At 43.1% G+C, this 23,111-nt stretch overlaps 1 protein-coding gene across 7 annotated transcripts; it reads left to right on the top strand.

The window, feature by feature from the left end:
* The first annotated feature begins 31 nt into the window (after nucleotides 1-31).
* dido1 (death inducer-obliterator 1) lies at nucleotides 32-21,696 on the top strand. 7 transcript variants are annotated; one of them, XM_053432318.1, is made up of 18 exons: nucleotides 32-150; nucleotides 1,547-1,640; nucleotides 1,847-1,871; nucleotides 3,175-3,293; nucleotides 3,545-4,592; nucleotides 6,242-6,641; nucleotides 7,728-8,120; nucleotides 9,899-10,124; nucleotides 12,791-13,358; nucleotides 13,470-13,629; nucleotides 13,763-13,879; nucleotides 14,031-14,189; nucleotides 14,470-14,617; nucleotides 14,714-15,206; nucleotides 15,422-15,569; nucleotides 15,715-15,804; nucleotides 15,905-16,100; nucleotides 17,293-21,696. In XM_053432318.1, exons 4-18 carry the CDS (start codon nucleotides 3,212-3,214, stop codon nucleotides 21,123-21,125), a joined length of 8,061 nt encoding a protein of 2,686 aa, XP_053288293.1. In that variant the 5' UTR covers nucleotides 32-150; nucleotides 1,547-1,640; nucleotides 1,847-1,871; nucleotides 3,175-3,211; the 3' UTR covers nucleotides 21,126-21,696. The 7 variants fall into 7 exon arrangements, with proteins under 7 accessions (XP_053288293.1, XP_053288316.1, XP_053288285.1 ...); XM_053432335.1 differs by having other exon boundaries at nucleotides 33-146; XM_053432341.1 differs by lacking the exon at nucleotides 1,847-1,871 and having other exon boundaries at nucleotides 14,031-14,144.
* The last annotated feature ends 1,415 nt before the right edge of the window (nucleotides 21,697-23,111 follow it).

Genomic DNA, 23,111 nt, shown 5'->3' with positions numbered 1-23,111 from the left:
CTCGCCAATGGGGGCGCTCTAGACTTGCTGGGAGCATTTTCAGTAAACTGTCAGCCATCTGCCGCAGTCAGTCAGCTCCAGCGGGAATGGAAAATGGAGGATTGACCGAAGAAAGACTGAGGGCATTTCATCGGTATTTCTATCGTGTAGGTGGGTAGAATATATCTATGACATATCAACTTTAGTATCGCAGTGTTTTCCCCCGGGGTTATTCGTCTTTTCTGAAATTTTTGTCCTGTTGAGCTTGTCCCACTTCAGCTAACCAACGCAAGGTTGAACGGGATGCGCCTGACGTTAGCTTCTACGGTTAAGTTGTTAAGTCCGGCTACGTTGTTCCACACGATGTATCACATGAGCTAGTAATATATGGCTTTGTATTGAGTGTCTGTTGTGGCGGCGCTTCGAGTAATTGCATTGTTATCTAAGCGGCTAATAGCTACATGTATTGCGTGCTGTTAGCTTATCCATGCTCGTGGTGGCTTTTAGCGTCAGCCAGTCTTGTTAGCTACAAGTGCACGTTTTGCAACCCTCGCTTCCCCGTGACAAATCCAGACTGTTAACGGCGAAACAGAACAGTCCAAACACGGAGCCGTTTGTGGAGAGTTATACAAAGAGCAGACGAATGTACACGCTCGATATTAAATCGAAGTTCTTCGTATGATTTACGTTTGCCACTGGTAGCTGGGCTAGCTGCTAAGACGTGTGATGGCGTATTAGCTGTGCGGCCATCGTTGAGTATGCGGTCGTAGTTTTATCGATAAAATACAGACTTGAAACCATTATGGCTTGTTTCGTACACACGAACAGCGCACTTGTTATCGCATACGCGTGGCATCGACGCGTAGTTGTGATCAGGAATTAGGTGTTATATATATTCCTGCGCACAACGGCCGGGTGCAGCAGTACACTTCACATCACCACACTGAAAGGCCATTGTCAAGTCGTTTCACAGCCGAATCGGCACACAAATATTGATATAATCGCTGTGTCACAATATGCGATCATATGAAAATAAATAAATGATTCGCATCGGGCCACTCCCACCTTCCCTGGCAACAGTTTAGCTCCATTCACGTGGCACGGTGTCGTGACCAGTGGCAAACCATTGGAGGAATCGGGTTTAATCTCATCCAGTCTTGGGATGGATTCCCCCCCCCCCCCCCCCCCCCCCCCCCCAGTGTTGACGGTGCATTGTGCGAGACATGTCAATTTATCAAGACGATTATAAAGGCAGATATATTTATGGCCATTATTCCATACACATGCATATATTTCTTAAATGAATTGCTATGTTTAAGTATTTCCTCTGCACAGCATGGTCTTCTGAACTTTGAATAATACTGCAAAATCTTTAGTTTTAGTTATGTTAAGTTCAAACTTAAATTGAGTGCCTGGAGAACTGGTAAATATTCATACATCTTTTCATTTCTAGAAAAATACTATTTGAATTGGCATTTTATTGTGTTTACTGACTCTCTGCTGTTGTGGAATCTCAGCCTTTCAATGGAGAGTGGTGCACCCTAACTTGTTTCTCTTTCTTTGACAGATCCTTTAACGTTTACCAAGACAAATGATTACTGCTGTAAAGACTTTGTTTGGTTTGAAGAAGCTCTCTGCTGACTATCACAGCTGAACTGCAGGTACAGACATGGACTATTTTCACAATGTGCTCTTAAATTAACGAATTTGAACTGGAGAATCTTAAGTGAAATACAGTTTTATTAATTTGCATTTTCAGTAGGACTTTGCTTAAAAACACTTTGCCTGACTATCAGCAAATTTTGTACCTATAAATGTATCGAACACTCAATTTTTGTATGTTTTTATATGATGTGACTATTCACAGATGTTGCGGCAGTCTCTCCTTTTCAGTAAGAAACATGAAATGGTGAACGTTGTCATCTTGCTTTTGCTTAGACGCTGCTATGAGATCAAAAACGGTCTGCGCAATCTAACACACACATAAACAAAAAAAATCCTGGCAGAAGTGTAATAAACAGGCAAGAAATAAAATTTGACACATTCTACTGGGCTGTGTAATGCTTAAGGACCAAGTGCACAGCTTTATACCATTTTCACTCAAATATTTAATACATATTTGAAAAATTTTCAAAGAAATTAAGGTATGTCTTTTCAAGTCCATGTAATTTTAGTAGGCTTACAAATGCAATGTATGGTTGAGCTTATTGTTCTCTCGTTGTTCTTGATACACACAAACATGTACAGTGTATCTGTCAGGGAACTCAAGCCACAGTTTAATGCACATGGAAATTGCTGGTGATCATATTTGTCCTGCTATAAAAGAATTGCATAGGCTCTCAGCTGACGTCTCTGACTCGCTACAGTTAAAACGTTGATTTGTGTGAAAGAACGCCACAATATCAGCACTGATCATCAGACACAAATCTAGCACTTGCATTCATCGGCCTTTCCCGCTCGCCATCTTCCACTCACGTTGACACCCAAAAAAACTGTCATCGGACACATGTAAACTCGCGGTAAAACAGATTTTGTAGACATAGACAATGTATGTTCGGTTGGCCACGCACAGTGCTAATGATAGACCCAGAGGAGCAGTAAATTACTGTAAAACATGACTTCTTTGCAGTCCAAACATGTATGAAAAGGCCCCAAATGATCACGGTAGGCGGATTTAGTTGGACTTGGTGGCGCTGGGTCCAAGCTGTGCAGCTGTCCGCTTGCCCTGTGTCCGTAGCCAGGTGTGATATATTCAATAATTCCATGTTGGAATGGAAATAATGCATTTCACTTTTTCAGCATAGACTTACTGTATGAGGTCTATGTTACCAGCAACCCAAAGCTGAAAGACTAACACTATATATATTTTTGTTTATTTATTTCAAGTCATAACAACGTTATCGCAATTTTCCCTTATATCGTAAGGCCCTATACATTTTTCGGTTAGTTTTCCTCTTGGTATTGGGTTTCCTCTTCCTTATGTTGTATGGCTTCTACCCTGCACAAATATAACTTGTTTGTTACACTATTCTGGAGCCAGAATATAGCAGAAAAAGTATTTCTGCATTTTAAGACAATCCCTGTACTGACTAACTAATTTAAATCTTGTTACCCTTGCACCCTCAGTATTTGTCATATTATGAACTGACAAAAGTTATTCATAGCTGGTCTTTTGTGCTCTTCTCTTAACTGTAGACATTGAGTTTGAAAGTAGTGGTTGACTCCATCATCTATGGAGGAGAATGTGAGCCCTGAGCTCTCTCTAGCTCCAGTGCCAGAGCAGAGCCAGGACCTCATGGATAGCTGCTCTCAAGGTACCTTGTTTTAGCAATACTTGGCACAATGGTGGTATGAGGCTCTAGGATCTTTGATTGATTTAAATTTTTGGTGAAAATGTTGTGTATGAAGGGGTCCAATCCAAGTCAATGAATCATTTTCAAATGGGTCTTGATTTATATTTGTATGTGATCACAAAACAATCATTCATTTTCTTGGCAGTGTTGCTATGTTGCAGTCTTGTGATAACATGCAATGATTGTTTTCTTTTCTGATTTTCTGTCTACAGGTATTGGAGAGGAGGATCGTGAACAGGCTGAAACTGAAGATGTGTCCAATGAGACTCTAGAGGAGCCAGATAAATCTTCCAGGGCCAGCAGTGAGATAAAGAAGACTTGGGGTTTCCGTCAGTCCACTGTTGCAAAGAGAGAAATGCCAGTGGAAGCAGCAACCAATAACTCTGACAGCCGCTGTGCTGTAAGGCGTAGCGGTAGGCAGTCGAAGAGGACGGACAAACTCGAGGAATTCCTCTTGACAGCGAAAAGAGGTTCGAGAAAGAGTACCCCTCCCAGTCTGGAAAGTGGAGATCCCCCTTCCCAAACCCCAACCGATGTGGAAACGGCCTCAGAGGCCAGCTTCGATGGTAATGCTGACAGCAAGGCTGCAGATGATAAGGTAGAGTCCCCAGAGAGGAGGACGCGAAGTAGCACAAGGAAGCAAACTCTGAGGCAAACCCGAAGTGGCAGAGTGACCAGAGGAAGTGGTGGAGCCACAGCCAACGATGAGGGCAGCTCTGACAACGAGGAGGACAGCAGAGATGCTATCCAGAAAGACCAGGTACAGGATAACACGGAGGAGGAAAAAAATGATTCCTGTCCCACTCATGTAGGGAGTACCGATACTGCAGAGCCTCCCCCAGAGCAGGACTCTGAAAAGAAAGAGTTACCTGAGGAGATAGACAAACTAGAAGAGACAAATGACGAAGCAGAAACTGATGAAGAATCTGATGAGGATAGTGAAGAAGATGAAGCTACATCAATGGTGGTAAAACGTGGACCAATAAGAACTTATATCAACAAAAAGAAGGCAACCAACACTACCCCTGTTAAAGCTCCTGCCAACAAGTGCACCACTCCCATCAAGATTGAAACTATCCCTAAAGCACCCCCAGCTGCTGGAAACATTCGCAATCCCCAGACACAAGAGGACAATGATGATGAGGAGGACGATGAGAATGAATCTTCGACATCTTCGTCTTCATCATCCATAGATTCTGACGAGGGAGGATATGATCCCAATGCACTTTACTGCATCTGTCGCCAGAAACACAACAAAAGGTATTTTTTATAAATTGTTGCTTTATTAGTAGTTTCTTACATATGATTGCTTTGAAGATGTTGAAGATAATGTGCAACTGTAGGATGTCACTTTTAATTAAGTTTAACTTCTGCTTTTTGACATTGAGCCAGTTTTGTTTTTATTCTTAAGGGGTGATATGTAAGTTATTTTCATTGCTACATTGCCAATGGTTACATTAACAGCTGTTGACTCACAATTTCATCAGATATGTTGCACGTTCAGCATCATCAAACACCAACATTAATTATATTCTTGCTTCATTTTCGATCGCTTACTTTCTTTTAATAAAATTGGCATGCTAACCATCTTGCACCAGTAAGGCCAGCTCATCTAGTCGCTTTACGCTTCAGAGTTACTTTTGCATCCAGTCTGCCTTTTTAAAAAGTAGCGGCAAATTAAAACCTAGTCTTGGCTAAGGTTCTTGGCAAAACAAGAATCTATCTTAAAGGCCCCATTCTATTTCCTTGTGAAACTTTGTGAAAGGCAGGAGCAACTACCAGCTGCTTCATTTGTTTTAGGTGTGACACTCATGAGAAACAACTATGGTAACTCCTAGTGTAGGCTGATGTAGCATATGGTGAAGCCAGCAAGTGGTGAAAATGTAGCTGCTAAGAGGGCAGCTACATGTAAACATGGAGTGAAAACAAGGAACTAAAGAATTTGGAATTGAATTTAAGAATGAACATTAACTTTGTTACTCATGAAGCAGAAGAAAATGACTGACAGGATAATCACAACTCTAAACCAAAGAAGAAATGTATGATGTGGAGACACATAATGATTATAGATCTTCCTGCTGGAAGTTACAGTGTCTTGTATTTGATTTTTTTTTTTAATTACATTTTCATAACCTGACATAATTTAATAGTGTTTCTAAAGCGGCAACAGGGATGTTTACCGCAGGAGAGGCCCTACTAACTCAATGCATCACTGGAAACAAATCCCACATGCTTGTAGATTAACATATTTCTGAGTGAAGTTTAGGGAGAATAAGAGCACATACAAGTCAATAATGATGATAATAATAAAATGAGGCTTTTCGATTAAACATGGTCATTCATACTTATAAATTACAGGGACTTAGAAATAAAGGCTGTTCTCCAACACAGGTCTGCCTAAAACAAAAGCAGTTGAGGCAAATGAAAGTCCTTGTCAGTAATTGAAGAAATGCTGTAATAAAGTATCTTGCCTCCAGTGAGTAGTTGCTAATTGACTGAAAGCGGGTGATCTAGGAAAGCACAACAATGGGATCAGTTATATCAGCACTGGAGAGTATTTATTCTTTTAAAGATGAGCACAGAACAACACTAAAGGGTATTTTTGGTGGATAAAAGGTATTTGCTCGTCTCCTGATTGGTTTCAGCAACCATGGTAGACAGATGGTTTGTCCTATCACCTGCCTAGTAGTTTTTGTGAGCCCTTGCACTTCCTTATCAACACAGTTTGCAACTAAGCTCTTACAGATAGATGCACAAATAATCAGATGTAACAAACCATATAGTTCTGTGTAACTAAAATCTGTTGCATCAGGTTTCCCTTCAGTTTGAAATAATGCAAGAAGCCTTTAGGTTTGTGTTGAGCATCATGTTTTGAAGAAGTTGCACTACAAATGTCCTGTCCTCACTAGGTTTATGATCTGCTGTGACCGCTGTGAGGAATGGTTCCATGGAGACTGTGTGGGAATCACTGAGGCTCGCGGGCGCCTTATGGAGAGAAACGGGGAGGACTACATCTGTCCCAACTGTACTGCTAAGAAAAACCAGGTGGTAAGGCCGGCGACGACAGGCCTCTCGACAAATGCAGAGGCAGGGAGGCTGAAAGCTGACGCTGCTTCTGCTGGGATCTTGTATGCAACTGGCGACAAAGCTTACACAAGTACAGCAGACAACGGTCAGGCTGTGGGAACACTTCTGTCCTCCATATCAACCGGACCTGAAGAAAGGACGTCGGAGGATATGGGCATCAAAGGCAGGATAGAGAAAGCTACTAATCCAACTGGGAAAAAGAAGATAAAGATCTTTCAGCCGGTAGGTCCTTGACACTGATATCAACTTAAATGCTTAAAATATTACTGTCCTTATGAGGAAAGCCATTGAATCATTGGACAAGTTTACATTGACACGTGTATCCTGATATTAACCAGATAAAGCCAATAGTCTAAAAAAGGCACTGCCATGTTAGTGACATTTCTTATTACTTTAACCCAAATAACACCACTCAGAACTAGTTCAACCTATGGGGGTAGCTGTGGTGCACACGAACGAAGTAGATTCACAGAACAAAGAGTGAAAGACTGTATAGAGCTATGCAATGCAGTAACGGAACAAAACACCAACTCACATCTCTTATGTTAATGAGAAATGTAAAATGTTTGGTTCATTAGGAAACTGGCAGGACATGTTAAAGTTTGGCTGGCCACAGTTCCAGATATTTAATGGGAAGCACTGTTGGAGTAAGCAATATGAATGGACAGATCTATTAGCAATGTGTGTAAGCAGAATGTCTTATGTATTCAGAATAAGGTCAGTAATCGGAATATTGACAGTGAGTCCATGTGAGAGTTGCCACTGGCTGAGTTGCTGTGTGCATTGTTCAATGTGCATGTAAAATGTTGCTCCGATAATCAAAATTTAAACATTACAATTATGCCATTGTGAACTTAAACAGTTCATACTAGAACAAATGGTTTGATTCACCACAGTCACTGCCAAAGGGCTGAAGTGGGATGTGTATTTATTTGTCTTCCCGTCTGTGAAAAAGTACATGGCACCATTATTTGAACTGTTACTGTATTTTGAATCTAAATGGGTGGCGCTATTATATTTCATAATGGAGATTAGGATCTTTTAAGTCTAAGTCCAATGGCATCTGCTTTCTTGTTGACATGATTATATAAATATCTGTGGCCAAACAAATGGTTGAACGCATAGTGTGAGCACAGAGCATCTAACCACTTCAAACTGAAATTCACTTCACTAAGAATGGTATACATATTTTCAAAAAATACTAGATCAATAAAATGTATAGTAAATCTATAAGGGTATTGTAACACCATGCAAAATTACCATATTCGTCATTGGCTGTATATCTTATTTTGCACTACACTGGAACAGGCACTATTGCAGACAGCCGGGCCAAAAGCAGACCAGAAGGCGACACCCATGATGCAGAAGAAGGCAGCGCCCACAGCACAGCAGAAAGCAGCCCCTGTCACGGAGCCTAAAGTGGCATCCAACGTGGAGGTGAAAACATCAACAGTAGCAGAGGTGTCGGAGGAGAAGACCGGTCAGAAGCCAGTGGAGGTGTCAGAGGAGAAGACCGAACAGAAGGCCGAGGATTCTTCCTCTCCAAAATGTATCGGGCCTGGCTGTGAGAATAGCGCCCAGCCAGATTCAGTGTACTGTGGGAACGACTGTATCCTGAAACACGCTGCGGCTGCCATGAAGTCCATCACCGATGTCAAAGAGCCCAACCAGAAGGCACAGAAAACCAACTCAACACCTAAGGTAACTTGGACCATCTGAAGTGATGGCCTTTGACTTCCTGCAGGAATGTTCACGCCTTTCACCGAATTAGCTGTGTAGAGTAACTAATGCAACATCTGTGTAAGGTATAATGTCAGTATCAACAATAGAAGTGACATTCTTCGATCTCGTGTGTAACTGCCAGTCTGTCCATTACATAGACATGGAGATATCATATTTTTGTTTTCATGTCTGAACAGTTGAATTTCCTGAAGTACATATCTTGCCTGAATATTCAGTCTATTAGTGTAACGAGTTAAATCCAACATGGGAGAGTTGTGTATGTATGTATGTCCTGTCTGGATAACTTGAATCATAAGATAATTTGCAGAAAGTGTGTATATATTTTTACTACATTTTTCTTCAAATTCGTTTTAAATCCTGTTCTAATGATGGTCATGGCAGTGTCAATTTGTTTTGCTCTGACTGCTTCAGAACAAAATACTGGTTTAAAGTTTAAGCACAAATATTCAACACATGGTAATTGGCAGGTGTTGCCCTCTGGTGACAGAATATTCAGATGTTGAAATGCCAGTTTGAAGAAACAAATTCAATGTGCAGAAATACTAATGTGTAGCGGAAACTCAGACATTTATCTCATGCTCCATTATTAACCAGCGTCTGGGGGCATTCGTTTCAGCTTTCAACGGTCTGAATTTCAGTCAATGCCTCTTCATTTAAAAATAATTTTATAGATGAATTGCCATGAATTGTGAAAGTGAATAATCTTCCCATTTACACTTGAAATATTGCATTATGGCTGTTTTATTCAATATAAATGTGAAAATGAAATTACTTTAACTTCCTTGTCTTCCTAGCAGATAAGTTACAAACTGTTATTATGCATTTGGTTTAGCTGCATGACCTCGCACTCTTTATTTCTAATGTTATGAATCATTTATACAGATAAGTATTATGCAATACAATGAGGGGAAAACTCTTAGCTATAGACTCAAATATATAACTAGTATATATCAACATCCACGTTTGTTGCTTTTACTTTTCAAATCATGTATTTGCGGAATATGAACATAATTTTGTCTATGCTCCCTCTAAGAACCTTAAGTCCTAGTCTTGTGTTTCACAAAGTCAATTCAGTCACAGTCAATTCTTCCTTATAATTTCTCTGGTTTTATTTGTTGCAAACCATGCTTCTTCAATGTCTATAGCATTAAAAAAAATTCCTTTTTTCTTATTACTCTGAAAGCTCTGGTTGGCTGTGAGCTTGAGCTCTCAAAGGATCACAGAAAACAATAATGCACAGACATTTTATCTATACATGAATCAATTGTGTGTTCATGGAAACAGTCTTCATAGTGTTTAAACTCTTGAAGCATTGCTACTTGTAGAAAGCCAGACATTGATGAGCTTGCTCTCTCATACAGTGTCTGAAATTAAGTTTTATTTTATTTATTCAGAATCATTTGTTTTTTTAAGAATCATTTGGTCCAGTGTATGTGTATTTCCACGTTTGCAAATGTTTAGATTGTGAGATGCTGCTGGAGTGTAGAAATGCCATCAAGTTACTTTCTGTTAGTTATACTATGCACACAGTGGTTAAAAAAGACCAGACAGAAACAAGGCGCGTGTCTGTGATTAAACCAGGTGTAGATTGCCCTGGTATTTAACAGTTTGTCACATTAGGAATCGGCTCTTTAAAACCCACAAACATTTCTTTATTTTGACGTTCGTGTTAATCAAACCATGTTCACTGTGTTGTCACTAAAAGACCTAAATGTATGTTTCTTCCATCCACACAGAGGAGCACCTCTGGTGGGAAGATGACACAGAAGACGACCCGGGACGATTCCGATTCTGATTCTGATGAAGACTACAGTCCTGATCCAGATGAGGATGACGAAGATGAGCATGCTGAGGAACACCCGCCCCCGCCAGCCACTGCATCCTGGTCCAGCGACCATAATTACATTGCCGTAACACCAGAAAAGACTACACCCATATCACCAACAGTGTTAAACAAAAAGTGTATGTATCTCTTTGAAGGTCTAAAGCTGTTGTCGAAACCACATTGTTGTTTTTCCATGATAAGTGTGGTTCCTGTCCTGCTAACACAATTTAGATATGATCAGTACATTTGGGGAAGAACATGAACTCATCTGTAGACGAGAGCATCGACTGCTTTACAAGGTGTTATGAGTTTAATCTATGTACAGTTTGTTAATGTATGTTGGCAGCTGTGGAAAAGGTAAGTTGGGTGTTCTGTAAGTATTCAATAATCCAAAGGACTTTTCTTTTGAAAGGGGCACTCTGTAGATGGTACACTGTCAGTAGAGAACAACCCGGCCTGTGAAAGCAGTTATACAGTGTGTTCTGTGGCTCTGCAGGAGCTTTGTGCAGTCTGGGAAACTATCTCAGCTGAGGCTCTAAGACTTTAAATTCTACAAAGACAGTCTGTGTTACAAACTAGAGACAGTGTTAAGATGCAGGCTTTATGAGCATTTTTGGCTCTTGACCCGCGTAAAGGACTAAAGGACAGTATACCTGGATATCTGCTGTACTGATTTCGACTGCACTTTCTATACGAGTGAGAGGCTCAACTTCCGAAGTCTAACGCTAAATCCTCAGAGTACCCCTTTTGAAAAGCTTTCAGGTGAATTGCAGGTTTGTTAATGAAAACCTGTGCAGAAACATGTGGCAGAGACGAAAGCAGGGCACTAATCTGAAATTGAGAGCGGTCAGCTGACTGATGCGTGGTGATGTATGGATGTGATGAATGGGATGGTGCTTGTGTGTGTGTGTGGACTGAGTTCAATTGACCTGCTCCATTTGCCTGTATGAGTCTACTTCCTGGGTTCATCACCTCAGCTGTTGGTCCCAAACACAGGTCCCTCACTCCCCCCTCTGACAGGTAGGTGTTTCAGTATTCCCCCATGTTGAAGTGGACCAACGAAGCTAACGTAACCTCATATTGAGCTGATGAAATCGGCTGTTGAGCTGAGTTTGTGGGTAACAAACTTTTTCGACTTTTTTGATTCATATTGAATATGGTGCATCCTTTCTCTTAGGAAACTGGCTTAAAAATAAAAGGTGATTTAACAGATTTTTGGATGCCTCGATTGATTATGTGAGCAGTGTTGGCTTGCTGTAGGATTTCCTGACCAGTTCTGCGCAAACAAGCATATACTACTGATCAAACTACACGCTGGAGATGTGGCCCTCAGGAGTCCCTCGATGGTGATCAACCGCACAAGAACCTCTGCTAGACCGCTGCAGTGACAGAGGAGACCAGCCAGGGACAATGCAGTGAAGCCCAGGAAGGCCCCAGAAGATGATGGGAGAACAAGGCCAAGCACAGTTTCAGAAGAGATCCAACTTAAAAGATGTCCACACACATTTTGCATCAGATGAGATTTGATCAATGTTGACGGGATCGTTTGTTGCAATGAAATGTGGACATTTGCAGTTTGTCGCACCTCCATAAGTGGTCATTGAAGGCAGCATTAGTGAATTGATTGCATGGACAATGCATGCTAATGTAGTATAAATGCATCCTGTCAGGTCAGGAGACCAGAATGATCCCTGACTGTTGCAGAGGTAGTTGTGGCCTATTCATATTCTGACTCATGCCCATACTTATGCTTATAATTTGATTCTGTCTATACATATATATATATATGATCCTAAGAAATTTATTATGGTAGCTTTGTGTCTCAGAACTGTTTCTGTGAACAGGATTAATGTGGTTCATGTATTTGATGTCTATAGTGTGTGTTCAAGTGGGGTTTATGCTGTTGCAGCTTCAATACACTGAGACATGACATATAGCAACTGGCAAGAGCAGCTTACAGTCTGAAGAGGGATTTGATAAGTGTTGACGTCTTGGTGCAAAGTGCTTGATATATTACACTGATCATTTGATGTTGATGGTTGGATGAATTCACGAAATTTTATAATACATTCAAATGACAATCATTAGCAAGACTTGGATTTAGTGGTTTTGGGGTTCAGTGTTTGTCCCTTTATGAGCTGCTGATAGTATTTGTTGCTAAGCTTGTGATAGGAATATATTTAGATTTATAGGTTTATGTGGGTAATTCATCTTCAACTTATTATTCCCTGTTTGCATTTAAACTTTTATCCAATTTTCAGGGTTGTAGATAATGTTTGCAGTCTAAAGTGACAGGAGGGCCTAACTAGATATTTGTAAAGTGGTCAATGCTGGTCTTGCAATCAAGTGAGAAGCTGGTCCTACCTCAGTAACTCACTGAGTTAAGGATCCCTGGACATTGAGGATCAAGTTTTTTTATGAGGCAGAAGTGCACCTCATCATGTTCGTTGCCCTCAAATGATTTTTTGGGTACAAAAAAATCTTTTTTCTCACAAACGTTCCTTCATAAACGGCACAACGCTGCTGTCACTGCTACATATAAAAAGGGACTATTCATGGGGACAGTGTCAACTACTAATTTTGAACCTTGACTGCCAAGTAGGCAAAAAAAATGTATCAGCTATAGGAGGTTTTGGCAATTAATTGGTTTTCAGGTTTTATTTCAAATGTAAAATTCATGTTATTTTTCAATAACAATCTAACATGAAGTGATTTTCTTTCCTTTTAATGGTACTGTACTGGCTCATGAATCAGTATAATATTCCATAATTTTAAACTGTTGGGTCTTGTTCTTGACTTTCAGCTCCTCCTGAAGAAGAGCTGCTGAGTGAGAAGGCCCAGAAAGAACAGGAACCAGCCGACACTCCTGACAAAGCTGCCCAACCGTCTGCAACACCAGTCAACGCAAACAACAAAAAGTCCCTGCCCACTAAAGCTGCCAAGGTTTCCCCAAAAGGCAAGAAGCAGACTCCTAAAGCTTCCAGCTCAAAGACCTCCAAGAAACCGGTGACATCCCCAAGTAAAACTGCAGCAAAGTCCAAGAAACCAGTGCTGCCACACACCCACGCCCCATCAGCCCATCCTCAAGGTCCGATCCACGTCACAGGGGCCCTGAGAGTCGTAAAGTCCAACTTCACCATTCCTAAGAAGCAGCCGCAACAAAAGGACAATACGTCCCGAAGTCATTCCTCTTCATCTTCAAGAGTCACATCGCCTAAAGTTTCTTCACCTTCCTCCAGCCACTCCTCATCTTCATCCAGACACTCGCACCCTCCTTCGTCAGCACCTCCTGTGTCTTCCATGCCTCCTCCATCCAACAACCAGATGAGACAGAACATCCGCCGCTCTCTCACAGACATCCTGTATAAGAGGTGAGTGTCCCATTCTCTTTTAGCAAACCTTGGCTGTCTCTAAAACTTGTGAGTAAATCCTTGGTTTATTTCCTTAAAGCACATCTTTTTTGTTGTGTTCTTTATTGCCAGGGTGAGTGACAGTGATGATCTGAGGATGACTGAGAGTGAGGTGGCAAGGCTGGCAGTTGCGATAGAGAAAGAAATGTTCAACCTCTGCCTGAGCACTGACAGCAAGTACAAGAACAAATACAGGTCCCTCATGTTCAACCTGAAAGATCCTAAAAACAAAGTGAGTCAACACTGTCATGTGTTCAGTATATATTCCAAGGAAAGTACATATTTAATGTCTGTGTGTGGAGCAGCTTTCTATGGCTTTTATGTTTTTCCTCATGTTAAATAACTGTGTGGTGTGTTTTTCCCAGGGTCTGTTCTACAGGGTGGTGGGTGGCGAGGTCAGTCCCTTCAGATTGGTGAGACTAAGCGCTGAGGAGTTGCTTTCCAAAGAAATCTCTGAGTGGAGGAAACATGACGCTCCTGGGGTAAATGTTATCGCCTTAACTAAAGAACAAGCACAATTGAGCACCATTTGGAGTTCTGAGGCGAAAAACACTCTATAGTTGGCTTGAAGGACTTAAAATCTGTGGTTTTATTTGCCTGTTTAGTGACATATTATGTTTTTTTCTTCTGCAGGCCCAGTCTCCCAGTACGCGAGTCCATTTAGGCAAGTCCAGACTAGGCAGCAGGCACGACTCTAGCTCTCATAGCCTGGATTTAGAGGATGCCCCACCAACATCGGATGCAGATGTATGTATCTCTGCCGCCACTTCCTCTCGCATGGCTTCTGCTGCAGTAAGTGGTGGCGGGATTTTCTTTTCTAGCTTTACTACCTTTCACTTTTGCATGGGTGTCAAACTGCACAAACTTTCAAATCTGGCCAAGCTACGACAGTTACCAAGACGCCAGTTTGGTCATGTTTTTCCGACTGTCTTTCTTATCTTGTTGCCGCAAAACCTACTTTCATCGAACTTTTGCAAAATACTCTCGTGCACATCTTAGTAATGGAATATTATGAATTTGAAGTGGTAAAAAAACTAATATTTGATGATGATCATCTTTTCTGTGTCCTCAGGACCTAGATGAGTCGGTTCCAGCTCCGTCCTCTGCTAGTGAGGGCGCCAGTGGTAACAACGTGCTCGACATTTTCAGTAACATGCTCAAAGACACAACTTCAGAGCACAGGACGCATCTGTTTGACCTCAACTGTAAAATATGCACAGGTAAATTAAAGTTTGACATGAAGGTCAAATCCAGCGAATCATTTGTTACGCAGCAGATTATGCTTTATTGGTGTTTCTTTTAATTTTGCCCTCTAGGTCAGAAGATGGAAGATGAGCCAGCATCTAAAAAAGCCAAACTGTCTAGACCTTCAAGACAAGAGCAGCAATCATCCAGGTCAGGCGATGCCTCTTCTTTAGGCCAACCACAGGACTCCACAGCCTTCCAGCACCAAGACCCCTTAGTGTACCACCCGGGCGCTCCATCGTACCAGTCAAACATGGAGGTCCCTGAATCACAGCCGCAGCTTTACCAGGAGGACCTCAGCATGCTGGCACCTCCGGCCCAGGCCCCCACACCTGTCGTACCCACTATATCCTCCATCAGCATCACCCGCAGGGACCCACGCATGGCCAGGCACATCTCTGGTGTGACTGTCACCTACACTGCTCCAGAAAAGCCCATCAGTAACTTACCAGAACCACTTCCTGCTCTTGTTATTGCTCCAGTGGAGGTTGTGCCCAAGGCACCACTGCCGATGCCTCCAGCTTCGCCATCCTCAGTGGCTGTCTCGAAACCATCGAAAACGAGGTGTATATTTGTTTTACAGCAATATATTATGTGTACTATGTGATTACATTAAGAATATATATGTTCGATTCTAATTGTACAGTTCTGTTACAGTGGAGTATAATGAGACAAGGGTCACTGTTCTAATCTGAAGTTCTTTATTTGTTCAACGTTGAGAAGCCTTGATATGTGGCCTCTGACTTTTTTCTGAAAGAAATATGGGTTTGGTTTTACAGTTCACATGAGCCTCCTCCTGAAGGTGAGACAGCACTTTTCCTCCATGGTCAAGAAAAGATTTGGAAAGGATTCATCAACATGCAGACAGTGGCCAAGTTTGTAACCAAGGCCTACCTGGTCTCAGGATCCTTTGAACACCTGAAGGAGGTTAGTTTTTCTTTGGTATAAGTTTAAATGTAAGACCTTGCTCATCGTATCGAATATTTGTTCATTGTTAATGAATGCAGACTTCTTTGGTGCGCACACACACACAAGAAAAAGCATCATCATTAGTTTTGTTGATGTTCTGCAGGACTTGCCAGACACCATTCATATTGGCGGCCGAATATCTCCTCACACGGTGTGGGACTACGTCGGGAAGCTTAAAACTTCTCTCTCCAAGGTTTGTGCTAGCTTGTGGAGAGGTGTTCACCATTTTCATTTTTAAGGCCTTTTATCACATACGTACTGATCTTTGCTCTTTTTAACACCTGTGCCCACAGGAGCTGTGTCTGATCCGCTTCCACCCGGCTACAGAGGAAGAGGAGGCGGCATATGTGTCTCTTTTCTCTTACTTTAGCAGCAGGAAACGATTCGGTGTGGTGGCCAACAACAACCGCCGCATTAAAGACCTCTATCTCATCCCACTGGGCTCAAAGGACCCTTTGCCCTCTAAACTATTGCCGTTTGATGGGCCAGGTAAGCAGTTCAAGGAATACACAAACCTTTCTCCGTATGTAAATGTATTTGTTTCAATACTGTCATGTTCGTTTATTACTCTTTGTACATGTGGTGAGTATATTTGTCTGTACACTTTTGCATTTGACTCTGGTTGAAATGAGAGCTTGTTTGATTCCTGGGTTTGTACTGTAGGGGGCACTCACACTTCTTGTTGAGCCTCCCCTGGTAAACACCTCTGTGCTGTGTATCTGAGTTTGTATCACACATCTCTAATAAAAAAGTTTGCATCGCAGGTTGGTGCCATTTGAGTCCAGTCTCAGCCTGTTGTTTCTTACGATTTGGCTCAGTCTAAACCAAACTGAATACCTGTGTAATCAATAAATCGATTTGAGGTAACTTGTCAGTCACTGTGCACTATGCCGCTGTTGATGTGGTAACATGCTGCACTGCTGGAATGAAACATGTTTTTAGACATGTCCTCCTAAGCGAAGAATCAGCACTTTATCTGACTCAGAAGTTTTTAAAGCCAGATAGCACAACTGTCCCATGACATTTGCAGCTGTGGTAAGTACAAGGTTGTCCAACTCAGAGCGGCTCAAACATCCGTAGATCTACTCCTGCATAGAGAAAGGAATATTGGATTGTGACCTTTTTCTTTTCCTAGGAACAGACTGCTAATGATCAAAATCGATTTCAAGTGGAAATAATTTATGCTTGAGACTCTGGATATGCCGGAACAGTAATATAATAATTTAATTGCAGTCTTGTTTAGCCATCTTATAGGTGCAGTCAGAGGAGGATTTAGTGATTTACATTTCACGTCAATAACAAAGGCAGGCCTGATACTTGTTTCTCTGCAGCTGGTGCTCATTCATTAATGTCCACAGCAATTTTTTCAGTTTAAAAGAAATTACCTGAATTTGACAACGGGTCCTGTGCCCATTGGATAATTAGTTAAGCGTAGCCAAGCTTCCCATCATTGTCATTTGTTGTGTACGTTCCAATGTTAAACTTTAAAGAACTTTGGTTTTATACATTATAAAACCTTGTGTGCTACATGTCCTTGCTCTTTTTACTGTGAAAAATCTAGAAGCTCTCATTTCACCAGGTTGTCTATTGCTCACGTGAAAGATTCCCAGACCTCATCATGTATTCAGAGAAGTTATTGTGAAAAAGCATTTTTAAGATTTTTTTTTCGTCCACCTTGCAGGGCTGGAACCCGCTCGACCCAACCTCCTCTTGGGGCTGCTGATCTGCCAGAAGGACAGGAAGCGTGCTGGTGCTCCACTGGAAGCTGAGGAGAAACGATCAAAGACTCAAACCAAAGATGACGACACCGGCCTTCTGAAGCCATCTCCCTCAGTCAGAGTAGAGAGAAGCACACGACAGAGTCAGGAGATCTCCTTCAGCACAACTCCTCCAGGAACACCTCCATCCAGCTCCTCTGAAGCTTCCAGCAGCGCTGTGACAGCCGCCTCAGTCCTTTCACTCTTGTCCTCTGTCAAAGCTCCCCCCACATCCTCTACCACTGGCAAGGAGTCCCCATCCTCATCCAGCACTGCTGCTTCCTCTGCAGCCGCTGCTACTCCTCTCGAGACTATCCTCAGTCTTTTTAAGAAGCAAAAGCATGACTCAGACGCTTCTAACTCTCCGATTGATAAAGGCGAGGAACACTCCCTACCACCATCTACACTGCTAGATCCCTTTGTGAAGCAGTTTGCCCAGATTTCTAAAGAAAAACCAGTGGAGGAGGATGAAGATGACCGACCATATGACCCAGAGGAAGAGTATGACCCCAGTAGGGGTTACAGTGTTCCCCAGAGGCCTGTTGAGATGGTAAGAAAACCTGAAGTCCCAAAGCAGCCTGTGGTGATTGCGAGTGAAGTTGATGATGTGGCATATGACCCAGAGGATGACTCAATATTTGATGAGCTGAAAACGTTAGTACCAAGTCAAACTAAGACTGCGGCTGAAAGTATCACTGATCCACAGAAGATCTTGGAGAGCCTGAAAATAATTGGGAACAAGATATTACAGAAAGAGGGAGATCAGCAAATATCATCCACAGGTACACCTGGTCCCTCGGACACACTGTTAACTCCAATTAACACATCCTTTTTGGCCAATAGTCAACTTCTGCAGCTTGGCAAAAAGGTGGAGGCACTAGTAAAGTCTTCATCGGTTCCTCCCTTGATCAACCAAAGGAGAGATCCTCGCCAGATCAGGGATCCTCGTCAGGCTCTGGCCGGCAGGAAACCGACAGATGAATCTGAGGAGTCAGAGGAGACGTCTGCTGTGTTGGCAGATTCTACACCTCCTTCAGAGCCACAGCAGCCCGATGTTCCTGATGTCCCAGACACATCACAAGTTGAAGAGACAATATTGCTTCAAGAGAAAGTGAAAGCTGAGACCCTTCCCTTCATGGACTCAGACATGTCAGAGGTGTCAATTCCTTTATTAGGAGAGGAGGTGGAACCTGATATGGAGGTCAACTATATGGATGAAAAAGTGAAAGTTGAGGAACCTGAGCCAGTTAAGTCAGAAACAGAGATGGACAAGTACAGTATTTGGCCAAATGCTGCCAGTATTTTAAAAGCTGGCGATGACTTAGAGTATGAGGAGAATAGCCAGGATACACCAGCTACAAGCTATTATGATGACGCAGAAAATACCTCCTCTATACCTTCAACAATCCCAGTGCTCACTCAGAGCGTTCCAATGGTTGAGGCTCAGACCCATCACATATCGCATCACATGTCGGCACCTGGCTTTGACAGCAAGTACAGACCTCCAGCTGACATCCCTCCCCTATCCACCTTCCACCCTCCCCATCAGATGCAAGGACAAAACTTGATAATGAGGCCTCCACCGATGTCTTTGCCGCCACCCATGCAAGGTCTTCCTCCAATGTCGGGGCCTCCTCCTATGCAGGGACCCCTGCCACCCATCCATGTTCCTCCTCCTGTACGTGCTCCTCCCCCCATGCAGGGTGACAGTCAGCAATTCGGCCCACCTCCGGCTGCATACACCCCCTATCAGAACCAGTGGCCCCGCACCCAGCCGCAGCAGCAGCCTCTTCCTGGACCCCCTCCTCAGAATATCCTGCCACCTAGAGGACCACCACCACCATTCCCTCCAGTGGCCCAAAGAGGCCCTCCTCCTCCTCCTCAAATGTTTGATCCCTCCATTCCCCCTCAACACATTGGACAACAAGGTCCCCCTCCAGGGCTCCGCCCACCTCCTACTTTTGATGGACAAAACAACTTAGCTCCACCAAGATTCACAAGTCCTCCACCACCTTTTAATTTCCCTGGAAACAGAGCTCCCCCTCCACATTTCACAAGTCCACCCCCTGGTCACTTTGATAACAGGCTTCCCCCTCCGTCCCACTTCCCAGGGCCTAGGGGCGCCCCTCCATCTCAGTACAGTGACCTCAGGGCCCAATCCCAAACGATAGACCAACCTCGAGGCCCTGCTGAACAGTATAACACAGACCCTCCTAACTCTTTCAAGCTAAATGTCGAGCAAAGTCTAAATACTCACCATATTTACAAAGACCATCAGGGCCCCCTGCCTGGCCCAGCATACCGGGGACCGCCTCCTAACCAGTATGAGGATAGAAGAGGTCCACCTCTCGGTGGGGAAGTGAGCAGACAACACTTCAGCCAGCATAACCAGTATGTGAGTCCCGGGCCACACTCCCCACCACCTAACCGAGGTTCTTTTGACGACCACAGAGGCCCTCTCCCTCAGGAGAACAGACCACATCAGTCTCAGCCATTTGGAGGATCAGAGCGCTACCGCCTCGACAGGCACTCAGATGAGGCGAGACCTATTCGGCATGGGGGGCCGCTGCTGCCAACTCCTCCAGAGGCTCCCATAGTTCCTCCAAGTCGCATTGGAGCCCACAGTCCAGACCTGCACAGGGACAACCACTGGCGTCGCCACTCTCCTGAAATAAGAAGGAGGAGCAGCACCACCCAAGAGGACCCGGAACCTCGCAGTGGAGATCGCTTTAGTCGCTTTGAAGGAGGGCACAGGGAACCTGTTCCTGGTCCCTTGCAACCCGCCGAAGAGAGACTGAGGGAGCTGTCCGAAGATCACAGGAGGGAAAGAGAGCGGGAAGCCCCGCATGCTGGCAGACCATCATGGGACAGGGGGCAGGGGAAGCGGTGGAGCAGAGAGCGAGAGTGGGACAGAAGCAGAGAGAGAGAACGAGATCCGGAGCGAGGCCAAGAGAGAGAACGAGATCCGGAGCGAGGCCGAGAGAGAGAACGGAATCAGGAGCGAAGCCGAGAGAGAGAACAAGATCTGGAGCGAAGCCGAGACAGAGAACGAGATCAGGAGCGAGGCCGAGAGACAGAACGAAATCAGGAGCAAAGCCGAGAGAGAGAACGAAATCAGGAGCAAAGCCGAGAGAGAGAACGAAATCCGGAGCAAAGCCGAGAGAGAGAACGAGATCAGGAGCGAAACCGAGAGAGCGAACGCAGCAGAGGGCGTGAGGGCGACAGGCACAAGGAGATTGAGGGAGAGCGACAAAGGGATCAAGACACCGACAAGAGGAAAGACCGGGATAAAGACCGGGAGAGGGACAGGCCCAGGGAGAGAGACTCTGACAGAAGGGACTCTGACCGCGACAGAGTTAGGATCCGCGACAGAGACCGTGAGCGAGACCGTGAGAAAAGACGGGAGAGATCTAGAAGCAGGGAACGAGAAAAGGAGCGAGAAAAGGAGCGAGAAAAGGAGCTAGAAAAGGAGCGAGAAAAAGAGCGAGAAAAAGAGCGAGAAAAGGAGCAAGAACGGGAGCGAGATCGAGGGCGTAATCGAGACCGGGAGCGAGACCGTGACCGCGACCGTGGGAAAGACCGCGGGAAAGACCGAGACCGAAACAGGGAAAGAGAGAGGGACAGAGACAAAGACAAAGACAGGGATCGCCGGGACAAAAGCAAAAGCCGGGAAAAGAGAGAGGAGAAAAAGGATAGCAAACACAATGTAACTAAGGATCGTGAAAAAACTGCAGAAAATGACAAAAAAACATCCTAGTCAGTTTCATGGACACTACATTACAGTAAGACTGTTAGATCTTTCAACAGTTGAAATCATCATTGCAAATGCAGTAATAAAATGTCCACACTTGTGTTTCTGCACTAAAAATGTTTGTATTATCTTTGCCACCTAAAGTTTGAGTTTGAGAAAATAAAAAACAAATCACATTTGAGAAGATAAAAAACTGAAGGCCATCTTAGTTGCTTGTATAGAAAATGTATCAAGTAGGTCATTGAGTCCTATACCATGCACCTTCCTCCTGTCAATCTTTTTTTTTTTTTTTTTACAATGCAATCGATTAACACACCATTTGTAACATGTAAATATGAATATATTTGTGTATATACTGATGTTTTTAATCATACTTTTCTAAGTAGAGAAAATAAAAGCCATATATCTGAGATGGACCGTGTGAAAAGAAAGGCAACAATGTTGATAAACGGTGTTTAAATGTCAGGCAGCATTGAACTGAAAGGCTTCTATCTACAGTATATCCCCCTTCAATGGTCGTTAATGAAAATGTCCTGAGTTTGTTTCAGCTCAACTAATAAAAACGGTTTGACATTAATCTTGTGATATGTATTTTGTGTGTAAGATTATGGATTAATGTTTGGTCATTAATTGATATCAATTCGTACCTTCGGGCCTGGTGATAACCTTGAGCCTGATGTTTCCACCTGAGTGAAGGTTGTGGTTTTAAACCCTATTTTATAAGTAGAAAATTACTAACGTGACAAACAGAAAATACTCCTAACTGTGTTTACACAGTATAATAATGATAAAACTTATTAATACAGCACTTTGACGACAAAGCAAGAAAAGTAAATTAAAACTTGAACACGTTAATGCAGTAGAAATAAAAATAAGTGATCTAGTAAAATAACAGGTGAAAAGAAAACGAAAGTGGGGTTTAAGAAGTTATTCAAAAGAAGTCACTGACTGCTGTTCCAAAGCCAAGGGGGTGTGATGGCAAAGGCACGGCCACCTTTTTGTTTCAAGGTGTCAACCTTGAATTTGGAACAGCAAGCAGGGCTCCACCTGACGATCTAAGACACATAAGGGGACAGTAATTCTGTGATGTAGCTTTGGGCCAGACCCTGGTGTGTTTTAAAACTGATGAGTAAAGTCTCAAAATCGATTCTAAAGCAGACATGGAGCCAATGAAGAGAAGCAAGGATCGGGGTGATGTGATGTTGCCTTTTAAGACCAGTGAGAAGCAGAGCTGCTGCGTTCTGAACTAGTTGGAGCCGGGAAAGTGACTTTCGGCTGAGGCCAGAGAGAAGGGAGTTGCAGTAGTCCAGTCTAGAGTTGACTGGTGCATGAATTACTTTTCGCAAGTCAGGGTGTGAATGTATGGGTGTGATTTTGGAGGTGGTTCTGATTTGTACGAAGCCCTCTTTTCATTTGTGGCTCGAAAGTGAGTGATAGGTCAAACAGATCTCCTAGGTTTCTGGCAACGGGCTTTATATTGATTGACCAGGTACCAAGGCTTGTTGCAAAATTGCAAAATAGTTGTTTTGTTCGATCCAACTGTTAATATAATATATAATAATAGTATGAGTGTTTCACTCTCTGGAATAAAAAGTCATAATTGGATTTCAATTTATATCCACATGGTCCATGTCCAGGTGGGATCTTGACACAAACCAAATTTATGTGTGTCATGTCATGTTCAAAATCTTAAATGTAACCCTAGAAAGATGGGCGGAGCCTTACCACTCGCAGTTTGAACAAAAGGTAAAATTGGTGAACCCAATCCTTTGTGTTGAATTTCTAATATTCAAAAATATCTCTGTGTGATAAAAGTTCTCTCGAAGGGCCATAACCTTTAATAATGCATGATGCAGTACTGTGATATGGTAGGAAGACCCCACCACTCAAGTAAAGAATTCCAGTAGTAGTTCTTTTTGTATCCAGGAAGATCACGCCTTAAATTCAATACCACCAGAGCAGGACTGCTGTTTGGTGCTTCAGGCAATATTA

Source organism: Pleuronectes platessa, chromosome 2 (assembly GCF_947347685.1).
Source record: "Pleuronectes platessa chromosome 2, fPlePla1.1, whole genome shotgun sequence".
NCBI lineage: Eukaryota > Metazoa > Chordata > Actinopteri > Pleuronectiformes > Pleuronectidae > Pleuronectes > Pleuronectes platessa.
The sequence above is the reverse complement of the archived record's forward strand: the minus strand, read 5'-3'. Positions and strand labels throughout refer to the sequence as shown.